We start from the raw sequence: 20,201 nt of genomic DNA on the forward strand, positions 1-20,201 counted from the left end.
GATATGTTGCAGGTGTTTGTACAGAAACTAAGGGTCTGTCTACACTATGAAATTAAGTCAATTTTATAGAAGTCGATTTTTAGAAATCGATTTTATACAGTCGATTGCGTATGTCCCCACTTAGCGCATTAAGTCGGCGAAGTGCGTCCTCACTACCATGGCTAACATCGACTTACAGAGTGGTGCACTGTGGGTAGCTATCCCACAGTTCCCGCAGTCTCCGCTGCCCATTGGAATTTTGGGTTAAGCTCCCAATGCCTGATGGGGCAAAAACATTGTTGCGGGTGGTTTTGGGTACATGTCGTCAGTCACCCCTCCCTCCGTGAAAGCAACAGCAGACAATCATTTCGCGCCTTTTTTCCTGGGTTACCCATGCAAACGCCATACCACGGCAAGCATGGAGCCTGCTCAGCTCACCGTCACCGCTGCTGTTGTGGGCAAGTCTACTGTGGGGGCTGCTGTGATCCAAGTAGCCAATGCAATCATTGATGTTCTGTTATCAAGGGTAGTGACTCTGGGAAATGTGCAGGCCTTTTTAGATTTTAGATGCATCATATTCCCGCCCTTTGTCACTGGTGAAGAAGTCTTGCAGCTGTACATTCCAGTACGGTCGGTGCTGTAACACCCCATAGCACTTCTGTGCTTGACACATGTAACAGCTCCAGGGCTCTTGCTCTTTTGCCTTGGCCGAGGTACCTTGCAGTACCAGGAACTCCAAGCATTGGACACAGAAGCACCTGCAGCAGCTGGCATTGCTACATAGCATCAGCTCGTGCAGGTAGGACTGGTACCCGTCCTCGTCGTACATGTAGAAGAGCTCCAGGAATCAGGGCCGGATTAACTTTTTGTGGGCCCAGCACCAAACTTATTTGTGGGCCCCCCTGGGGAATTATTGTAAAAGGGGCCGGGGGTAAAAGCACAGTGGGGCAGGAGCTAGGGTTGGTCTCTGGAGCAAGGGAGGGGTCAGGGGTAAACTGCAAGTGCAGCAGGGCTGGGGAGGGGGTAAACAGGATCCCTCTGCCCTTGCCCACATAGAGCGGGTACCTACCTAGTTCTAGCCCATTCTCTTTGTCTCTCTCTGCACTGAGCTGCCCCTTCTCCCACAGCAGCAGGACAGGTTCTCTTCCAGCCCTCTGGGGTGGGAGGAGTGAAGGCTAATGTGGTTACTCCTATAACCGGACATTTAGTTTCCAGTCAGCACTGCTAACCGGACATTCAGGTCCCGTTTTCTACTGGAGTTTCCAGTCTAAAACTGGATACCTGTCAACAGGGCTGCCAGAAAAGCCTGGGGGGGAAGAGGGGGGAGAGGGGCAAGCAATAATTTTTAAAAGTAAGAGGGCTAAGCCTTAAGGGGGGGGCAAGTGGTGGGGGGGGTAGGGAGTGGAGAGGAGCTAGTGGGCAGGGCCATGTCTGCTGTACTGCCCAGGTAGGTTGGAGACTGTGGGGATCAGCTGACACAGTATCCAGGACTGGTGCAAGGATATTTTGCACCCTAGGCGAAACTTCTACCTTGCGCCCCCTCCCCCCCTCCGGAGCATCGCTTATTATAAATTTTCAAAAATGAATACAGTGGAGTCACATCTTACGCGGGGGTTAGGTTCTAAGGTCAGCACGTAAGAGAAAAATCGCGTATAGTGAAAATTACCATAAACTACAGTACACATAGTATACATAGTATACACTGTATACACTAGATCAGGGGTTCTCAACCTACGGCACGTGTGCCACTGAGCTGATTTTTTTTTTTAATGGCAGGCTGCAGATCCCAGCCACCGCTGAGCCTACTGCTGGCCTGGGGTTCCGTTCACTCAGCTGCCAGCCGGGGTCCCAGCCGGCAACTCCGCTCAGCCTCCTGCCATTCACCCAGGCCGGCAGCAGGCTCAGCGGGGCCGGTGGCCGAGACCCTGGCTGGCAAGGGGCCGGCAGCCGGAACCCCAGATCGTCAGCGGGCTGAGCAGGGCCGGCGGCCGGTCTGGGGTTCCGTCTGCTGGCTCCTGCCAGCCAGGGTCTCGGACGCCGGATCCGCTCAGCCTCCTGCCGGCCTGGGTGAATGGAACCCCAGACCGTTCACCGAGGCAGGCAGGAGGCTGAGCAGAGTTGGCTGGGACCCCAGCAGGCTGAGCGGGGCTGGCGGCTGGGAGCCCGGCTGCCAGGAGCTGGCCCACTGCTGGCCCTGCTCAGCCTGCTGCCGGCTGAGTGAACAGAACCCCAGGTCGGCAGCAAGCTCAGCGGCGGCCGGGACCCACAGCCTGCCATTAAAAAAAATTGGCTTGCATGGGAAGGGTAGGGGGTGCAGCGGGAGGAGGACGGGGAGGAAGATCTGGGAAAAGGGGACAGCCTGTAAAAAAATCGCTTCCTTCCTGAGAAGCTGACTCACCCTGCCCGGGGTCCAGGCGCCATGGCTGCTGCTCCCTCCCCCCCCCCCCCCGAAACAGCTGATCAGGACCAGGGAGAGAGAGTGAGAGGAAGAGGGACAAGTACACAACACGGTGGGGAAGAGGTGGGGGGGAGAGGGAGGCCGGGGAGCTTTGCTGCCGACTGCCCTGCAACAGCAGGACAGAGCCCCAGGCACAGCAACACCAACCTTCCTGGAGAAGAGAGGCTGGGCTGGGGCCCTTTGGAGCGTGGGCCCAGCGCCAGTGGCGCCACTGGCGCCATTGTAAATCCGGTATTGCCAGGAATCGATCCCTACAAGTCTGACAAAGACCCCCCCTCAAACAGCGGGTGGAGTGTGGCTGGGTTTTTTCTCCCGCATGATAAACAACTGTCTTCAGGGCTCCTGTTGTTGTTTGTGACTTTGGAAAGCATTTGCTCTCTGCTCTGGTCCTCCTTCACCCGCTCCTTGCTGTTGTTGCAGAAATTAGTCTTTAGTCGCTTGGCCGGGGGTTCTGTGAACATCTTCCCTGCCTGGTTCCTAGCAACCTCCAGGGCATAGTGTACAACTCATTGATAGACCAGCTTATTAAACATGGAGTGGTTGAAATGCTGCCTAAACACCATCAGACCCACCAGCTTGTTTGCTGAAACCTCGGAGAACTTGCCGTCCCCAAACCATTGCACCCAGCGCATTCTGGAGATTGCCTGATGTTTGGATGTGATTCTGTAGGAGACGATGATTGCAGGCCACCAGGAGAAGCCCTTGATCTTCCCCCACACGAGCTCCCCAATTCCAAAATCTTTCCCATCCTGGTATTCCACCACTTCCCCTGCAACTCTGCTCTCCTGCTCCCCAGTAATGAGCTCTGGAGATCCGTTCTGGTCCTCCTGGGTGCTGCTGGCAGACGTGGTACTGCTGCTCTGGGAGGACTCCTTGGAATCCTCCTCAGTGAGGTCGATCAGGGGCGCCTGGACAGACATGGCCATCCTCCTCTTAGAGCACCGAATGGGAGCCAGAGACTCCAGGTCATTCTCTTCTTTAAGTTTCATCTCATGGAGATTCAGTCCTGCCTGGAATATCATGCGAGCTGGAGGCTTCTGCCTCAGGCTGCTCTCCCAGCCGGCAGCACCACATGGTCACACCTACCCCATGCTCCCATGGCTCATGAAGCCTGGACAGTACTAAGGAGCAGTTCAACTATAGGCTAAGCAAGTGCAGAATGGTGGTAGAATGTGCCTTTGGACGTTTAAAAGGTCACTGGAGCTGTTTGCTGACTAGGTCAGACCTCAGCGCAACCAACATTCTCATTGTTATTGCTGCTTGCTGTAGGCTCCATAATATCTGTGAGAGTAAGGGGGGAGACATTTATGGCGGGGTGGGAGGTTGAGGCAAATTGCCTGGCGTCCGATTTTGATCAGCCAGACACCAGGGCAACTAGAAGAGCACAGCAAGGCGCACTGCGCATCAGAGAGGCTTTGAAAACCAATTTCATGACTGACCAGGCTTCAGTGTGACAATTGTGTGTCTTTCTCCTTGATGCAAACCCACCCCCTTTGTTGATTTTAATTCCCTGTAAGCCAACCACCCTCCCGCCTTTGAAATAAAGTAACTATTGTTTTGAAACCATGCATTCTTTCTTTAATTAATTAATTTTTAAAAATGAGATAACTGACAAGGTAGCCTGGGTGGGGTGGTGGAGGAGGGAAGGACAAGGCCATATTGCTTATTGCAGCCACACTAAAAATCAAACTGTTTGAATGACAGCCTTCTGTTGCTTGGGCCATCCTCTGCAGTGGAGTGGCTGGGGGCCCGGAGCCTCCCCCCTTGCGTTCTTGGGTGTCTGGGTGAGGAGGCTATGGAACATGGGGAGGAGGGTAAGCAGTTATACAGTGGATGCAGTGGGGGTCTGTGCTCTTGTTGGCTTTCCTGCAGCTCCAATAGACGCTTCATCATGTCCATTTGTTCCCCCATTGGCCTCAGCATCATGTCCTGCCTCCACTCTTCGTGCTCACTTAATTTTTTCCTGGCCTCTGCCACTGAATGCCTCCATGCATTAAGCTGTACCCTATCAGTGTGGGAGTACTGCATGAGCTCGGAAAATATGTCATCGTGAGTGCATTTTTTTCGCCTTCTAATCTGCGATAACCCCAGGGACGGAGATGATGGGGGAACGTAGAAACATTCTACGCTCTACGATTCTGGGGGGACTGCATGGTCACCTGTGCTGCTGAGTGCTGGTGAAAGTTTGCCACGCTGACCAAACAGGAAATGAAATTCAAAAGTTCCCAGGGCTTTTCCTGTGTACCTGGCTAGTGCATGGGAGTTCAAAGTGCTGTCCAGAGCAGTCACAATGGAGCACTCTGGGATAGCTCCCGGAGGCCAATACTGTCGATTTGCATCTGCACTACCCGAAATTTGACCCAGCAAGGTCGATTTTAGCACTACTCCCCTTGTCGGGGAGGAGTACAGAAGTTGATTTTTTTAAGAGCCCTTTAGGTCGACAGAACAGGGTTGGTTGTGTGGACGCAATCATTTTTAAATCAACCTAACGCGGCTACATTTGACCTAACCCCATATTGTAGACCAGGGCTCAGGTTCTAGTAAGGGGACAGCATATCCTGGACTCTCCAGAATTATCAAATAGTCACAAAGACATGCTACTTGTGATCACCCCAGAAGTATTTTATCATTTAACACAAGTTATATTCAGTTCCTTATCCTCTAAGGAGCACTGAAAAAATGGAGGGGAAAGCATGAAAGATGAGGTAGGAATTTGCCCGAAAACTGAGGTTTCTAGCAGAGAGTGACATGTCATGGGCTCTTCAGAATCAATTAACAGCCACAGGGCTGTGTCATTGAGGTGACCCAAGAGATATTTTCTCATTTTACAAGTCAAACCCAGTTCCTTATTCAAGGAGTTGTGGCAAAATGGAAAGGGTGAGGGGAGAGGGGAGGACAAGACATGGCACAATTTGGTGCAGAAATTAAACCTCAGGTTTGGGAGTGGCATGTCTCAGGTTCTTCAGAAATGCTGAATGGTTGCAGATATGAATCACTTGGGGTGACAATTTGTCTTTGACACATCCTCAAATCTCAATTACTTATTCAAAGTAAGAGACATTTACATTGTGTGGAGCAGAGGCTTTGCTTGTGTCTCAGAAAAGTGTATTCTTAAAAACAGTCCTATTGCAATACAAAGTTTTACTTGTTTTTTAAGTCAGCCTCTGAATAAGGAACAAAGAACCAACTTCAGCCTCATAAGATTGGGAGCTGTGTTATTCATATTCCTCATACCTAAAAATAACAATGGTTTAAACAAAACCTGGGTCCCAATCCTGCAAGATTTATTACAAATGCTTAACTTTAAGAAAATTTGAAATTAAAAGAATTATTTACATGCTTAAAATTAAGTACATGCAAATCAGAGATGTCTCTCAATTTAATAAAATCACCAGAAACATGTCATGCATAGTGTAAATATTCTCACTCTGCAATATGGTAACAGCCCATTAAATAGAAAAATCAGTTCATTATATTACTGTATATTTCTCTAAACAAAAGCTTGCTGTTGTAATGATTATTTTTGTTTCTGATATTTATATAGCAAGGATTTTTAAACCTACTAAAACTTCCTAAATAAAGTTAAAAAACCCTTCCTAAATCAATAGTTTTAGAAAAAGTTATTCTGCTATAGCTAAACTGGGGCTTGGGTTACACTTAAAAATTAGATTATGATAGCTACATCAGTCTGGGCTGTAAAAAAAACCTACACCTCTGACCAACATAGGTATTCCAACCTAACCCCCAGTGTAGACATAGCTATGCTGATGGGAGAATGCTTCTGTTGACACAGCTAACTTGGGGTATGTCTACACTACAGCAGCACAGCTGTGATACTGCAGCTGGGGCATAGACACTTTCTACATTGATGGATAGATTTTTTCCCCATTGATGTAGTTAATTAACCTCTCTGAAAAGCAGTAGCTGGTCAATGTAAGAAATCTTCTATCAACATAACTGTGTCTCCAGTGGAGGCTATGTTGCATAAGGCATCAAATTTTTCACAGCCCTGAGCAATGCAGCCAAGTTGACCTAAGTTTTAGGTGTAAACCATGCCTTTGTTTGAGCAGGTTGTGTTACTATGTGGACAGAAAACCCTTCCACTGGTGTATGCTGCGTGTATGCTATAAGGCAGAGGTAGACAACCTATGGCACGCATGAGCTGATTTTCAGTGGCACTCACACTGCCCAGGTCCTGGCCACCGGTCCGGGGGGGCTCTGCATTTTAATTTAATTTTAAATTAAAACATTTTAAAAACCTTATTTACTTTACATACAATAGTTTAGTTATATATTATTAGTTATATATTATAGACTTATAGAAAGAGACCTTCTAAAAAAGTTTAAAATGTATTACTGGCACGCGAAACCTTAAATTAGAGTGAATAAATGAAGACTCGGCACACCACTTCTGAAAGTGCTATAGGGTTATACACTGCTACCTCAATATAACGCGACCCAATATTACACGAATTCGAATATAATGCGGTAAAGCAGCGCTCCGGGGGGCAGGGCTGCATGCTCCGGTGGATCAAAGCAAGTTCGATATAATGTGGTTTCACCTATAACGCAGTAAGATTTTTTGGCTCCTGAGGACAGCGTTATATCGAGGTAGAGGTGGATTGGCATAGCTACAATGACATACCTACGCCAACACACAAACAGCCCAATACAACAATTGGGATATCTGGGAATCTGAGATGAGCTTAAAAAATTAGATCATAGGTATCAGGAACAAGAAAGGGGCATGTTTATTCCACTAGCAAAGGGGTCATAGAAAAGTGAGTGACAACCTAAGTTCCCACGCCTCAAAACCAACAGAAGGCAGGGATCGCTCCAGGATGAGTAACAGTTTCTTCTTGTCGTGGAGAGCAAAACCTCCTAGTGCAGGTCATGTCCTGTTTTCATTCATGACGTTCCTCATTTCCTCCATCATCCTTTCCCTCCCCTTTCTATGCACCTTGCCCTCCTCTCCTCTCGCTTTCCCTTGCCGCTACTCGCCCTGTAGATCCCTCCTCTTTCCAACCCACTCCGCCCTCGGTCATTGTATTGACACGCACTCAGCTTGCCAAGAGCCATCAGACCCCGCTACCTGTTTCCAGGCCAAGCCCCTCAGGGCCAGGAGGTCCCGTCCCATGGATCCCCTACTGCTGCCCCCCCTCAATGCCCTTCTTCCCAGTGCCCTCCTGCCTTGCTCCGCTCCCCCGGAGATGAGCCCTCTCCCCCTCCCCATTGTCTCCTTGATTCACCCCGCCCCGGAAGAGCTATATATGGTCGCCGGCCCCGGGGCGCCCCAGGTGAGGCACCGAGGCTGGGACCCCTCCCCCACTGAGTCACTCAGTTTCGCCCAGGCGCGGCGGGGTTTATTAGCCCGTCCTGGCCGGGTGGGGCAGCGCTAGCGATCGCAGGGGGAGGAGCGGCGGTGGTGGCAGCAGCAGCGGCCCCAGGTGGGTGTAACCGGAGAAGGGAGGCGAGGCTCGGTCACTACCTGCGGAACCTGTCGGGCAGCTCAGTCAGTGACTGGGAGCGGTTCCCCGAGGCGCACGCACAGGTCGCTCTCCCGCAGCCTAAAGGGCCAAGCGCTCCGGACCCCCGACTCCCCGCCCGCTAGCCATGGAGCTGCTCCGCGGGGCTGCGCTGCTGCTGCTGGTGGCCGCCGTGTGCTGGGCCCAGGAGGATCAGAGTGAGTATGCCCCCCCCCCCGCCCGCGGGGTGCCCGAGATGGCCCGGCCCGGCGAGCTGCCGCTCGGTCCCGCGCCCCAAAACGGGACCTCCCGCTATTGGGCAGCGGCTGCTCGGGCTCCTTGTGCGGCAGGGCGAGGCGAGCTCCGCCGCGGCGCTCCAGACGCCGCTGGGGCTGCGGCTAACGCGGGCTCCGCCTGCTCCTGGGGGGGCCCGAGCCCCCGGGGGAGGGAGCCGGGCGCGTAGCAGGGCTGGGAAAGCGCCGGGCGGGAGCTCCCCGTTCCCATCTGAGCGGCTGAGCCGCGCCCCGAGCACCTGCTGGGCTCTGGCTGGGTCTCGATACCCCCCGCTGTCTAACGTCCCGCTCCCGAGCTGCCCCCGCCCTGCCCCTCCGTGCGGTGCCGAGCCCGGGAGTTTCCCGTGGACGGGCTGCGAAGGGGCGCGCACGGCGGATCCTGGGGGCGCTGCACGGAGAAATACTTGGCCGTCTGGGGGGAGGCGAACCCATCTGTTGGGTGTGGGGCCAGTCTCAGCATGGCCTGAGGAGCCGAGAAATTCTCCCTTCCAGTTCCTGCTCTGTCGTGCGCAGGTTGGCCTGGCGCTAGTCACTCCGCTACGCTTTGTCTCGGCACTCGTCCGCAAAGTGCTAAAAGGGGAAGCGGGCCATGTTTGTAAAGGGTTAAGTACTCACAGCGTTCTTGGGGGTTTTAAATCTCTTTAGGTTGTACATGTGCCAACAACAAACGCACAACCAGCTGCACTAACCGTTCCGGGATCTGCGAGTGTACATCCATTGGGTCACAAGTCACAATCCAGTGTGACACACGTAAGTATCGCCCACTCCTTGGTTTGGACAGCTTCTTACTGTTCTCTTTTCGGGTGACAAATAACTTACTAGGTCTGACCACTGGACTGCTTTGGCAGTGATTGGTGCTGACTGCTTCAGAGGAAAGGACAAGAAGCCACAAAATGGGCACTTAAGGAATAATTCACCCTTACGGAAAGCTTCCTAACCCTCTGTTACTGATTGACAAGGTTATAAACCCCTCATGCTCCGCGTCAAATTTGTTTGTCGTGTCTAAACAAGTTCTCATTATTCAAATCTATATACAGGGCCGGCTCTGGCTTTTTGGCCACCCCAAGCAAAACAAAAACAAAAACAAAAAAACCTGCGGTGCAGGTGCAGGGGGGAGAGAGAGAGAGAGAGAGAGAAGGGGGTGGCCAGGGCTACAGCAGGGGCGCTGCCACGTGACCCCTCCCACTGCACCGCCTCTTGCTGCCTACCGCGAGGGCTCCGCTCCGGTCAGCGGGGAGGGAAGGAAGAGGACTGCCCTGCAGGGTGCTCTGGTTCTCCGCGCCGCTGCCCCTTACAGGGTGCCCGGAGCGGAACAAGAACAACAACAACAAAAAGCGGCCGTGCCGCCCTAGGATTAGGCAGAATGCCGCCTCCAACAGCCTCCAACAATCTGCTGCCCCAAGCACCAGCTTGCTCAGCTGGTGCCTGGAGCTGGCCACACCCCCCCTCCCTTTTTTTTTTTAATCCTTGTTCTCTGTCCCCTGGTAACGCCTTCTACAGATGACTTTTGTGTAATGTTTCCTTTTAGCAGCTTTAAAATTGCTGCCTTTCAATACAACATCATTCTACATATAGCAAACCAAAACCAGTCAATAATGTTTTGAACCAATGGTTCTGGTAACTTTCAAGATAAAACTTTTTTTTTTTTTTTTTAACTATTCTTAGTGACTTCAAAATGTCTGCTGATGAAGGCAGAAATGGCTGGCTTAAAGAAGTCTGGTCGTAGGGAGAGACCAAAGTATGCATATGTAGACAACGATGGCATTTATGATCCTGACTGTGAAAACAGTGGCATCTTCAAGGCTAGGCAGTGCAATGGAACTTCCTGCTGGTGTGTGAACAGTGCTGGAGCAAGAAGAACTGAAAAGAGTGACACAAACTTGCAGTGCAGTGAACTAGTCAGAACAAGGTCAGTCTTGTAACACATTATGGTCCATATTCTAATAGTACATGACTTGCCCTCTGTATTTTGTACGTAAGGGAAAACTTAGGAGTGTATATGTGAACCAAGAATCCAGTGGTCCTAACCTCCTAATAACTTAATCAGTTTTAAAATAATTTGATACTTCATTTAATACGTCTGTGTGAATGTGCAGGGAATGGTGGAAAGAAGTTTCTAATCCTTCTTGCTCACAACTTAATTTAAAAATAAAAATCAGGTAACATGGACCTCCGAACATGAGTAGGCAAAATATTTTAATATGTTGGTGTACCTGACTTTGTAGATATTTTAAATATTTGTTCTAACTGCTTGGCTTTTATATTTCAGCTGGATCATCATTGAAACAAAACATGCTGAGAGAAGTACAGCTGTGGATGCTTCTCATTTGAAGGAGTAAGTGCATCAAATTAAAACATCTGCTGTTTGTGCTATAGTATGCAGTTGAGGATGTTTATTTTTCACTAGTACATTTAAACTAGGGCTGTCAATTAATTGCAGTTAACTCCAGCGATTAACTCAAAACAAATTAACACAACGATAAATTTTTTTATCAAGCTAATAACACTGTTAAAAAATAATAGAATACGGTTTTGAATTTATTCACATTTTTGGATATTTTTCTAAATTTACAAATATATTGATTTCAATTACAATACAAAGTGTACAGTGCTCCCTTTTATTTTGATTACATATATTTGCTCTGTAAAAAAGATAAAAGAAATAGTATTTTTTTAATTCACCTCTTACAAGTACTGTAGTGCAACTTACAAATGTAGAGGTTGGTTGGTTGGTTGGTTTGTTTGTTTTTGTTTGGAAGTGAAGTTATGTAACAAACCAACAACAATGGAGGCTCTAAAGTTTTACAAGTTCACTCAGTCCTACTTCTTGTTTGTCTTAGCATTTGGCTGAACAAGTTTGTTTACATTTACAGGAGATAATGCTGCCCTCTTCTTATTTACAATGTCACCTGAAAGTGAGACCAGGCGTTTGCATGGTGGTTCTGTAGCCAGCATTGTAAGGTATTTACATGCCAGATATGCTAAATATTTATATGCCCCTTCATGCTATCTGGCAAGTAAATACCTTACAATGCTGGCTACAGAACTGCCATGTGAATGCCTGGTCTCACTTTCAGGTGACATTGTAAATAAGAAGTGGGCAGCATTGTTTACATTTATGGGAGATAATCTTAGCGATTGGCTGAACAAGAAGTAGGATTGAGAGGACTTGTAGGTACTTAGTTTTCCTTTGTTTTTTGAGTGCAGTTATAGATTTGTTACATATTGAAAAATACTATCTTTTTTTTTTACAGTGCAAATATTTGTAATCAAAAATAGTATAAAGTGAGCACTGCATGCTTTGTTGTAATTGAAATATATTTTTAAACGTAGAAAACATCCATAAATATTTAAATGGTATTCCATTATTGTTTAACGGTGCAATTAAAACTGCAATTATTTTTTAATCTCGTGATTAATTCTTTAATTGTTTAACAGCTCTAATTTAAACTAAGTAAAATAAAAATTCTTAGATTTGGCAATATTGTAGTTAGAACACCAAAAATAATTGGCCTTCTGGTTTGAGCCTTTGAGTTACACTTGCGTCCCACTATCTTGCTCTTCCCTGCAACTGTGAGGGCTAGAAATTTAAGATTAAAACTGTCATATAATCACTTGAGACTGAGGTGGGGCTTTAATAATAAAAAAGGCAAATATTGCAAGCGTCACAATACCTGACTCACTTTATTAGAAGTTTTTGACTTTGGCCTTCACAATGCTTTATCATACACTCCCATGAAAGTGCCAATTGCCACTGGAGCTGTTGCTATATGTTGTACATAATTCCTCCTATAGGCCTCTTATTACTCATGAAAATGAAGACTCCCAATAGGTTTGGGTGGCTGTTTAGCTTCTGTGTAACCTTAGAGTTGCTACATTTTAATATTGTAATCTTCTTGCAGAACCATCAAAACTGAATTTAACACGCGTTACTTGCTGAATCGAAAGTATATAAATGATGTTGTGGTAAGAGGCATACCTTTTTCTTTACTTAGAAATATATCTGGAAGTCAATTTAATATCATTTTAAGATTGAGCTCATACAAAGCAAGCATTTTGGTGCTAGTATGACTATAAAACACTGTTAAATTGGAATATTCCAGTTGAATAGAAAGGATGATGGTATTGTTTCAGTGTAATCATTCAATTGACTAAAGTAGAGACTGAAGGGTAGGCAGTGCCTAGATCTGGATTAGATTTAGAGTTGGATTTTCTCCATTCTCTCCCCAAGAAGGGAGGAGAGATGTGCCTTGTTTGTGGGGAATCTACTCCTACTGTAGAACATGCTTGAGACACTGCCCCTACCTTCCCTTTCCTGTGAATCCTGTCCTGACAATCTCTTCAGACGTGACCAAAATCTTGAGCTGCTCGTGAATTGGAAAAATCAGAGTAAAGGCTGGTGCAAATTCTCATCAATTCACTGTCCAAAATAATTCTAAAATTCCTCCTCCCACCATGTAGATAACTTGTATTGGAACCATGCAATGGTTAAGCAGCACCTAGTGTGCTGTTTTTGGTATTTCCATCTTCTTGTTCTCAATCTGTAAAACTGCTCATCAGTAACATTAAAAAGAGCATAACTCTATGGGATTGCTTTAAAACATGACTTGTTAATTTTTTCATAAGTCCAGTTTACAAGGAAGTAATAACCGTAACACTGCTTTCACTCTTGCAGTATGAAAACCCTTATATTACTATTGAACTGAAGCAAAATGGTTCCCAGAAGTCTGGCAAGGATGTGGATATAGCTGATGTGGCGTACTACTTTGAAAAAGATGTAAGACTGCATTAATAGTTTGCTTTCAAAACAGTGACTTCTAACAACTATATTCAAGTATACTGGCTAATAATTTGAGTTGTATCCAACATTGTTTTTAGATGGATTATTGCATAAGACCAGTGTGCTAATAAGTATCTCTTCAACCTCTCACAGGTCAAAGGTGACTCTCTACTTCAGAATGGCATGCTACAGATTAACATCAGTGGAGAACCTCTAAAATTTGATCAAGCTCTAATCTACTATGTTGATGAAAAGCCACCGGAGTTTTCCATGAAACGTCTGACTGCTGGTGTTATTGCCGTCATTGTAGTAGTGATACTAGCAATTGTTGCTGGAATTGTTGTACTGGTAAGTTTAGTTGTAAACAAGTTTAGTAATACTGGCAATGTACACTTTGTGTCATCACTCTAGACCAGTCGTCCCAAACCTTTTTTTTTTTTTCTCAGCTGCAGCACACCTCAAGCTCCAGGGGCTCTTCTCCTACCCCCCTCTCCAGCAAATGACTACAAGAGGGAAGGGGACGGGCACAGGAGCTGACCTGTTGCTCACACAAGAGGGGAGGGAGGAAGAGCGAGTAAGCTCTGGTTGGTTGCTCTGCCCTGAAATAGGCAAGGCTGATGGCTAATCAGAAGGTGGCATTCACTCACTTGTTCTCACATGTACTTTTTCAAAAAATTCCACAGCACACCTGTTTGGGCCTGACGGCACACGGCTGTGCTATGGCACACCAGTTGGGAAACAGTAGTGTAGACTACAGAGAAGCAATCATGTATATTACAGCAGAAAATGATTTCTGTAAAATCAGTTGCACTCAGTCTGTAATCTGACTGTATAAAATAAATGACAAACCTCACACTTGTCTCCTTCTGAGCTCAGGCTCTGAATGAAAAGCCTGTTTTTTGTTCTTTGTTTTCTCTGTAGCTCTGGTGCAGCACACAAGTAGGTGATCTTTTGGAGATAGGAGGGATTGGGAGAATGGAAGATAGGATAATTTAAATCTGTATCTGGATGGAGATAAGGTGGTGGGGTGTTTTTTTTTTTTTTTTTTTTTTTTTTAATCTGCTAGTCCAATGTAATAAAGTGGATAGCAGAAACTCTTTTCTTTCCCTTCCTTAAGGACTCACGGTTTGGGAGACTTTAAAGAACCGAGCAGGCATGAAGCTTAACACTGAATTGTGATGCTTGACTTAACTGTCTAACCTGCTTGTCTTTTACAGGTTATCACTAGGAGAAGGAGAGGAAAGTATGAGAAGAGTGAGGTAAGTTCTAAAGGACCCAAAACACTTCATTAGATACTCCATGCCTTTAGCCTTCATAGAAGTCTGTCACTTTCCTCCGGATTTTTCTAGGGGGAAAGACTCATTTTCCAACTAAGGCAAAATTTGGTTTTGTGTGGGTTGCAAAACAAATGTCAAAGCTTTGTCCATATACCAGTGACTCTAGCTTCAATGACTTAGTGTAGCCAGAGCTCATGTTTTTAATACTTGCTGGCCACTTGCTGTGTACTAAACCAGTTATTGTAAGTCCATATTTCTGTTTAGGTACATCCTTTCCTAATATCCACAGGATTATGACTATATACAAGTAATGTACTTGGCGATAGGGGCAGTCTGATGCCAAGAGGAACTGTTGGCTGGTACTTCTGTACCTTGAGACTGAGACCTCAAACGAGAGAGGCACAAAGCGTCTAGCTTAAAACGTCTTCACTTCTGCTTTCTGCCAAGCAGAAGGAAAAAATCAAATTTTGGGTTTCTTGAAATAGCACTGGCAAGCCTAGAATTGTGTGTCACAGTAGTAGAAGTAGCAGCTGCATCACCAGATTTGACTAGATCTCCTGGTTGCAGACTATGATCTATGTACTGATGTCTAATAAACACCCTTTTGGAAAAGGGAGAAGCAACTCTAAAACTTGTCATAGCACTGTGACAGACCTCTTATATGAGCAAGGTTAATGCATATTTGGTGCACTAAGCCCAAACACTTATGCAGGCATTAAGTTCCCAGTAACAGAGTTAAGCCCATGAGTAAGTGTTCGCAGGAGGAGGATTTTATTTTCTGTTTGGCTGAGTGAAGCTATGGCCATGAATTACACAACCATGGGATGAAAATGTCTGGCTATGATAGGTGTTTGGGGCAGTGGCAAAGCTAATAGAGGGACAGGAGAGTGACTGCTGCCACCTCCCTCCCACCAGTGGCTTTAAGGAGGTAAATATAATTGTCTTCCAACATCTGTACCATTAACATTTTTCTCCTCTTCCTTCCCCACCAGGCAAAGGAAATGAATGAAATGCAAAGAGAACTAAACCCATAACTGAAGTCACTAGAAGACAAATTGTGAACTATCAAGAAGGCAAACAGAACTGAAACAAGACTAGAAGTGTGGATTTAAATTTGTGTATGTTTGTGGTCTACGGGGAAAAATTATGTAACTTGGTGATTTCTCAAATTCAAATGAGCATAGATAGGATAAGTACTAGTACTATTGTCGCCAATCTTGAGGGAGTGGGAGGGGTACAGGTTTAATTTGGGATCTGGCTAACTCTCCAAGAGATTGTAATGATGAGCAGAACTGCAGAAGTGTTGCAGTAACTTGTACGTCAGAGTTACACATCTATTACAAACTTTCTACTACAAATGGAAAATTAATCTAAATACACATTTTATTTTTTTGAGGCTGGCCTTGTCAGGATATAGCTACAGAACTCCGAATACCTGCTATCTGGCTCATGTACAGTTGAATATGGCCTTGTTTTTAAGGATGTCTGTATTGTACACTGTCTTTGATACATTTGCTGTAACTTTTTTTTATGACTTGAATTTAATAAAACTCTAAAACAAATTGCCTGCTCTCTATTATAGTCACTTTAACTAGACTAGCAGAATGATATAAACTAATCTTGCAGTATTTCAGTATTATCTTCTGTGCTACCATGTAAAAATATCTGCAGAAGAAAGTAAGCAACCCAGACATGCATGTGATCTAATCTTCCCAGAGAAATTCAAGTGCCATGTCTTATGTGCATCTAAACATCCTTATTGTATTGGCCAACCACCTTTCTGGCTGGGCGCAAACTGTTTAAGCTCTTGTCTTCTGGCATGCTTGTTGCAGACATGATATAAACATGGCATCCATTTCTATTTTAAATGGATAAATTACACCAAAGCCAAAGACCCAGTTGTTAAATACTAACACAGTAAATGCATGTGTAGCTTTGATTTGTGGGGTATGGGGTTCTCGTCCATATAATTGTACAACTGTATTTAAAAATGCAGATTCCTATGACACAAGTTCCTCAACCCCTGTTCCTACTCAGTAAGGAACTCAGTATTTTATCCAGACTTGCCTTTTAATACATTAAGTTAGCTGTGCCTATCATGAGCTTTGCATAAATCATAAGAATGTATAATCTTTCTAGTGCCAAAAATCTTGGGGGTGGGGGCAAGATCTAATGTAAAAATGGCTGTCAAACACCTCAAAATTAAAACCATTTAAAAAAGTTTTTGATTACTAATACTTAAGCTTTTTGTCATGGTTATTTTTAGTGACATTCAGGGACAGGTGGCGATGCACACAAATTCACAGAAGCCTGCAACCTGTCCTTGACTTTCACTAAAAATAATGGGGAGGACTGACCACTAGAGTGAAATGAAGCCTCAGTTGCTGTCATGGGAGTGTGGGGGGGCAGACCGCTCCAGTCCCTGCCCCCACTCAGGCTACAGCTGAGGAAGTCAGAGGTTCCTTAAAGTAATGGAATCCATAACTAAATTGGATCCTTGGTAATTATCAACACTCAGCAGAACCAAGGACTGTTTCAATATCCAATCAAGCTTTGTCTCTAGTTTTGACGGGAGAACTCCTTTATTGTTTTTTAAAAGGTTGCAAGAATATAAGAGGTTCATCCATTTTTGAGCTGAGTTTAACTTGAAGTCTCTACTAAAAGTAGTGATCCCTTCCCCTTCCTCCAATTCTTCTAACAATAAATCCTAAATCACAAATCTTAACCCAGTTGCTTTCAGTCTAAGGCCTGGTCTACACTAGGAGGTTATGTCAAATTTAGCAGCGTTAAATCGAATTAACCCTGCACCCATCCACACAACGAAGCTATTTAGTTTGACCTTGTCCTGACTGCGCATGTGATAGGTGCTGTGCATGGTCTTGTTCACAGAGAAAGACTATGTTCATTGTTCACAAAAAATTACCTTTGTGAGGAATTCACTCCCTTTTTCCCATTCCACAGCTGCGAATGTCTCCCGACCTACCCCGGCATCCCCCTCGCAGAGGCTGGCGCAGATTAGGCAGAGAAAGAAAAGGACACGGGACGACATGTTCTCAGAAAACTGTCACTCTACCCCTGCAGACTGCTCAAGTACCAGAAGACTCTCATTCCCAAAAATTTGATAAGTCCTTTCCTTCCTGCCTCACCCAAGCCCCCGTCCCAGTTTCATCCCCTAACTGTGTAGTTGCTTCGTTTCTGTTAATTACTGTTTCCATCATGTTCTTTTAGGGGAGAGTGTGTTTGAAGGGGGGGAAGGGGGTTGGTAATTGGAGAGGACAGTCACCTTTACCAGGGTACAGACACGGGGGCAGATTCAGCAGAAGGTCACACACACAGTGCAGTCACTAGGCACCCTGGTCAGTCTGGGAGGTGATTTTCATGTTCGGGGGGGGGGGGGGGGGCGGATAGAGATCTTATGCAGCGGTCCTTATCCTGGATCACAGAGCCACGCAGCAGGGGATCTGTAACCGTCCTCCCCTGCCACAAAGTCACATAGCCCCCACACACAGAGTCCCAAAAAGGAGGGGTGGCAGGCTCCGTTGAAACAACCAGTCCACCACTGCGGACTGCTCTAGGAGCAGGAGCCTGTCATTCCTCGAGTTTAGAAGCATTCTTTCCATCACTACGCCCGCTCCCCACCACAGTCTGCGTCCCAGTTTCAACACTTTACCACGAAATCCATAATAAAGAAAACGGTGTTCATTAACAAAGTTCCATTTATTTTATTTTTAAACATGTGTTGGAAGTGGGGGGACAGGGTGAACGGGGTATGTAGCTAGAGAGGATAGTCAACAGTAAGTGGGTAAAGAAACGGGGGCAGGTTCAGCTTCTCTTTAAACAAACAATAGTCACAGGTTACCCTGCTCACTGAGGAACCTAGCTTTCAAAGCCTCCCGGATGCACAGCGCATCCCGCTGGGCTCTTCTAATCGCACGGCTGTCTGGCTGGGCGTAATCAGCAGCCAGGCTATTCGCCTCAACCTCCCACCCCACCATAAAGGTCTCCCCCTTGCTCTCACAGAGATTGTGGAGCACACAGCAAGCTGCAATAACAATGGGGATATTGGTTTCGCTGAGATCAGAATGAGTCAGTAAGCTTCTCCATCTCCCCTTGAGACATCCAAAAGCACACTCCACCACCATTCTGCACTTGCTCAGATGGTAGTTGAAGAGTTCTTTTTCAGTGTCCAGGGCGCCTGTATAGGGCTTCATGAGCCAGGGCATTAGCGGGTAGGCTGGGTGTCCGAGGATCACTATAGGCATCTCCACATCCCCAACAGTTATTTTCTGGTCCGGGAAGTAAATACCTTCCTGCAGCCGTCTAAACAGACCAGAGTTCCTGAAAACACGAGCGTCTTGAACCTTGCCCGGCCATCCTACGTTGATGTTTGTAAAACGTCCCCTATGGTCCACCAGTGCTTGCAGCACCATTGAAAAGTAGCCCTTTCGGTTAATATACTGGCTGGCCTGGTAGTCCAGTCCCAGGATAGGGATATGAGTTCCATCTATAGCCCCACCGCAGTTTGGGAATCCCATTGCGGCGAAGCCATCTATGATGACCTGGACATTTCCAAGGGTCACTACCTTTGACAGCAGTAGCTCAACGATTGCGTTGGCTACTTGCATCACCCCAACCCCCACGGTAGATTTGCCGACGCCAAAGTGATTCGCGACTGACCGGTAGCTGTCTGGCGTTGCAAGCTTCCAGAGGGCTATGGCCACTCGCTTCTGGACAGTCAGGGCTGCTCGCATTCAGGTGTCCTTGCGCTTCAGGGCAGGGGACAGCAACTCACAAAGTTCCAGGAAAGTTCCCTTCCGCATACAAAAGTTTCGAAGCCACTGTGATTCCTCCCAGACCTGCAGCACTATGCGGTCCCACCAGTCCGTGCTTGTTTCCTGGGCCCAGAATCGCCGTTCCACAGCATCAACATGACCCATTGCCACCATGATGTTCACGGCGCGGGGTCCTGTGCTTTGCGAGAGGTCTGTACCACTCTCAGACTTCATGTCCTCACTGTGCTGCTGTAGCCTCCTCGCCCGATTTCTCAGCATCTGCCTCTGGAAAAGGTGGATGATAAGGTGCGAGGTGTTGACAACGGCTATAACTGCAGCAATGGTCACAGCGGGCTCCATGCTCGCAGTGCTGTGGCGTCCGCGCTGTCACTCACCAGAAAAGTGCGCGAACTGATTGCCCGCCGGCGCTTTCAGGGAGGGAGGGCGGGAGTGACGGTTGGATGACGACAGTTACCCAAAACCACCCTCGACACATTTTTACCCCCAGCAGGCTTTGGGGGCTCGACCCAGAATTCCAATGGGCAGCGGGGACTGCGGGAACTGTGAGATAGCTGCCCACAGTGCACCGCTTCCAATGTCGACGCTTGCCCCGTTAGTGTGGACTCACACAGTCGAATTACTGTCCTTAGTGTGGATACACATGTTCGACTTTGTAATATCGATTCCACATATTTGATTTAAGTAAAATCGAACTACTCTCGTAGTGTAGACATACCCTAAGATGTGTAACAAACTGAATACTAGGTAACTTTAATGGCTCTGCTCTCATGGTTGAGGTTTTATTTCATATTCAGGCTTGTTAATAGAAATGTTCCTGTGGAGTCTGGTTGCTTTGGACTCAGTACTCCAGTCTCAAAGGGAACAGGTTTTAAACCTGTAGATTCTGTGGAACATACTGGAAATACTGAGGGGTTACGGTGCAGTGGAAGCTGCACCATAGTTAAGGTTGCATTACAGATTTCTGTTTAACAGGAGCTTTACATTTTTGTTAAAATCTCATTGAAAGGGAAAATGCCAAAAGGCAATGTAGACTTTGACTCCTATTAAATTTTTTTTTGGTGGTTTGAATAGAAAATAATATGGCTGTGGAATGAATAACTTCAAAATCACCCCTGCAATTTTACACTGGATTGTCTTGCTTTTGTTGTAAATTTTT

The 20,201-nt window shown here is 46.5% G+C and overlaps 1 protein-coding gene and 1 pseudogene across 1 annotated transcript; one reads left to right on the top strand and one right to left on the bottom strand.

Annotated features, from left to right (window-relative positions):
• Window positions 1–2,688: 2,688 nt before the first annotated feature.
• LOC101943425 (DNA (cytosine-5)-methyltransferase 3B-like) lies at window positions 2,689–3,510 on the bottom strand (annotated as a pseudogene).
• Window positions 3,511–7,483: 3,973 nt separating this feature from the next.
• On the top strand, window positions 7,484–15,814 carry EPCAM (epithelial cell adhesion molecule). Its single transcript, XM_005307334.5, has 9 exons — window positions 7,484–8,120; window positions 8,841–8,945; window positions 9,861–10,104; window positions 10,465–10,530; window positions 12,098–12,161; window positions 12,871–12,972; window positions 13,129–13,323; window positions 14,193–14,234; window positions 15,245–15,814. Exons 1-9 carry the CDS (start codon window positions 8,051–8,053, stop codon window positions 15,284–15,286), a joined length of 930 nt encoding a protein of 309 aa, XP_005307391.1. The 5' UTR covers window positions 7,484–8,050; the 3' UTR covers window positions 15,287–15,814.
• The last annotated feature ends 4,387 nt before the right edge of the window (window positions 15,815–20,201 follow it).

Source organism: Chrysemys picta, chromosome 3 (genome assembly GCF_011386835.1).
Source record: "Chrysemys picta bellii isolate R12L10 chromosome 3, ASM1138683v2, whole genome shotgun sequence".
Classification (NCBI taxonomy): Eukaryota; Metazoa; Chordata; order Testudines; family Emydidae; genus Chrysemys; species Chrysemys picta.

Bases quoted from the DNA above. Each gene is read 5' to 3' on its own strand.
- EPCAM (XM_005307334.5), top strand. From the start codon at position 8,051: ATGGAGCTGCTCCGCGGGGCTGCGCTGCTGCTGCTGGTGGCCGCCGTG. The intron at 10,105-10,464 runs GTCAGTCTTGTA...TTTATATTTCAG, and splicing joins AGTGAACTAGTCAGAACAAG to CTGGATCATCATTGAAACAA. The intron at 14,235-15,244 runs GTAAGTTCTAAA...CTTCCCCACCAG, and splicing joins GAAAGTATGAGAAGAGTGAG to GCAAAGGAAATGAATGAAAT.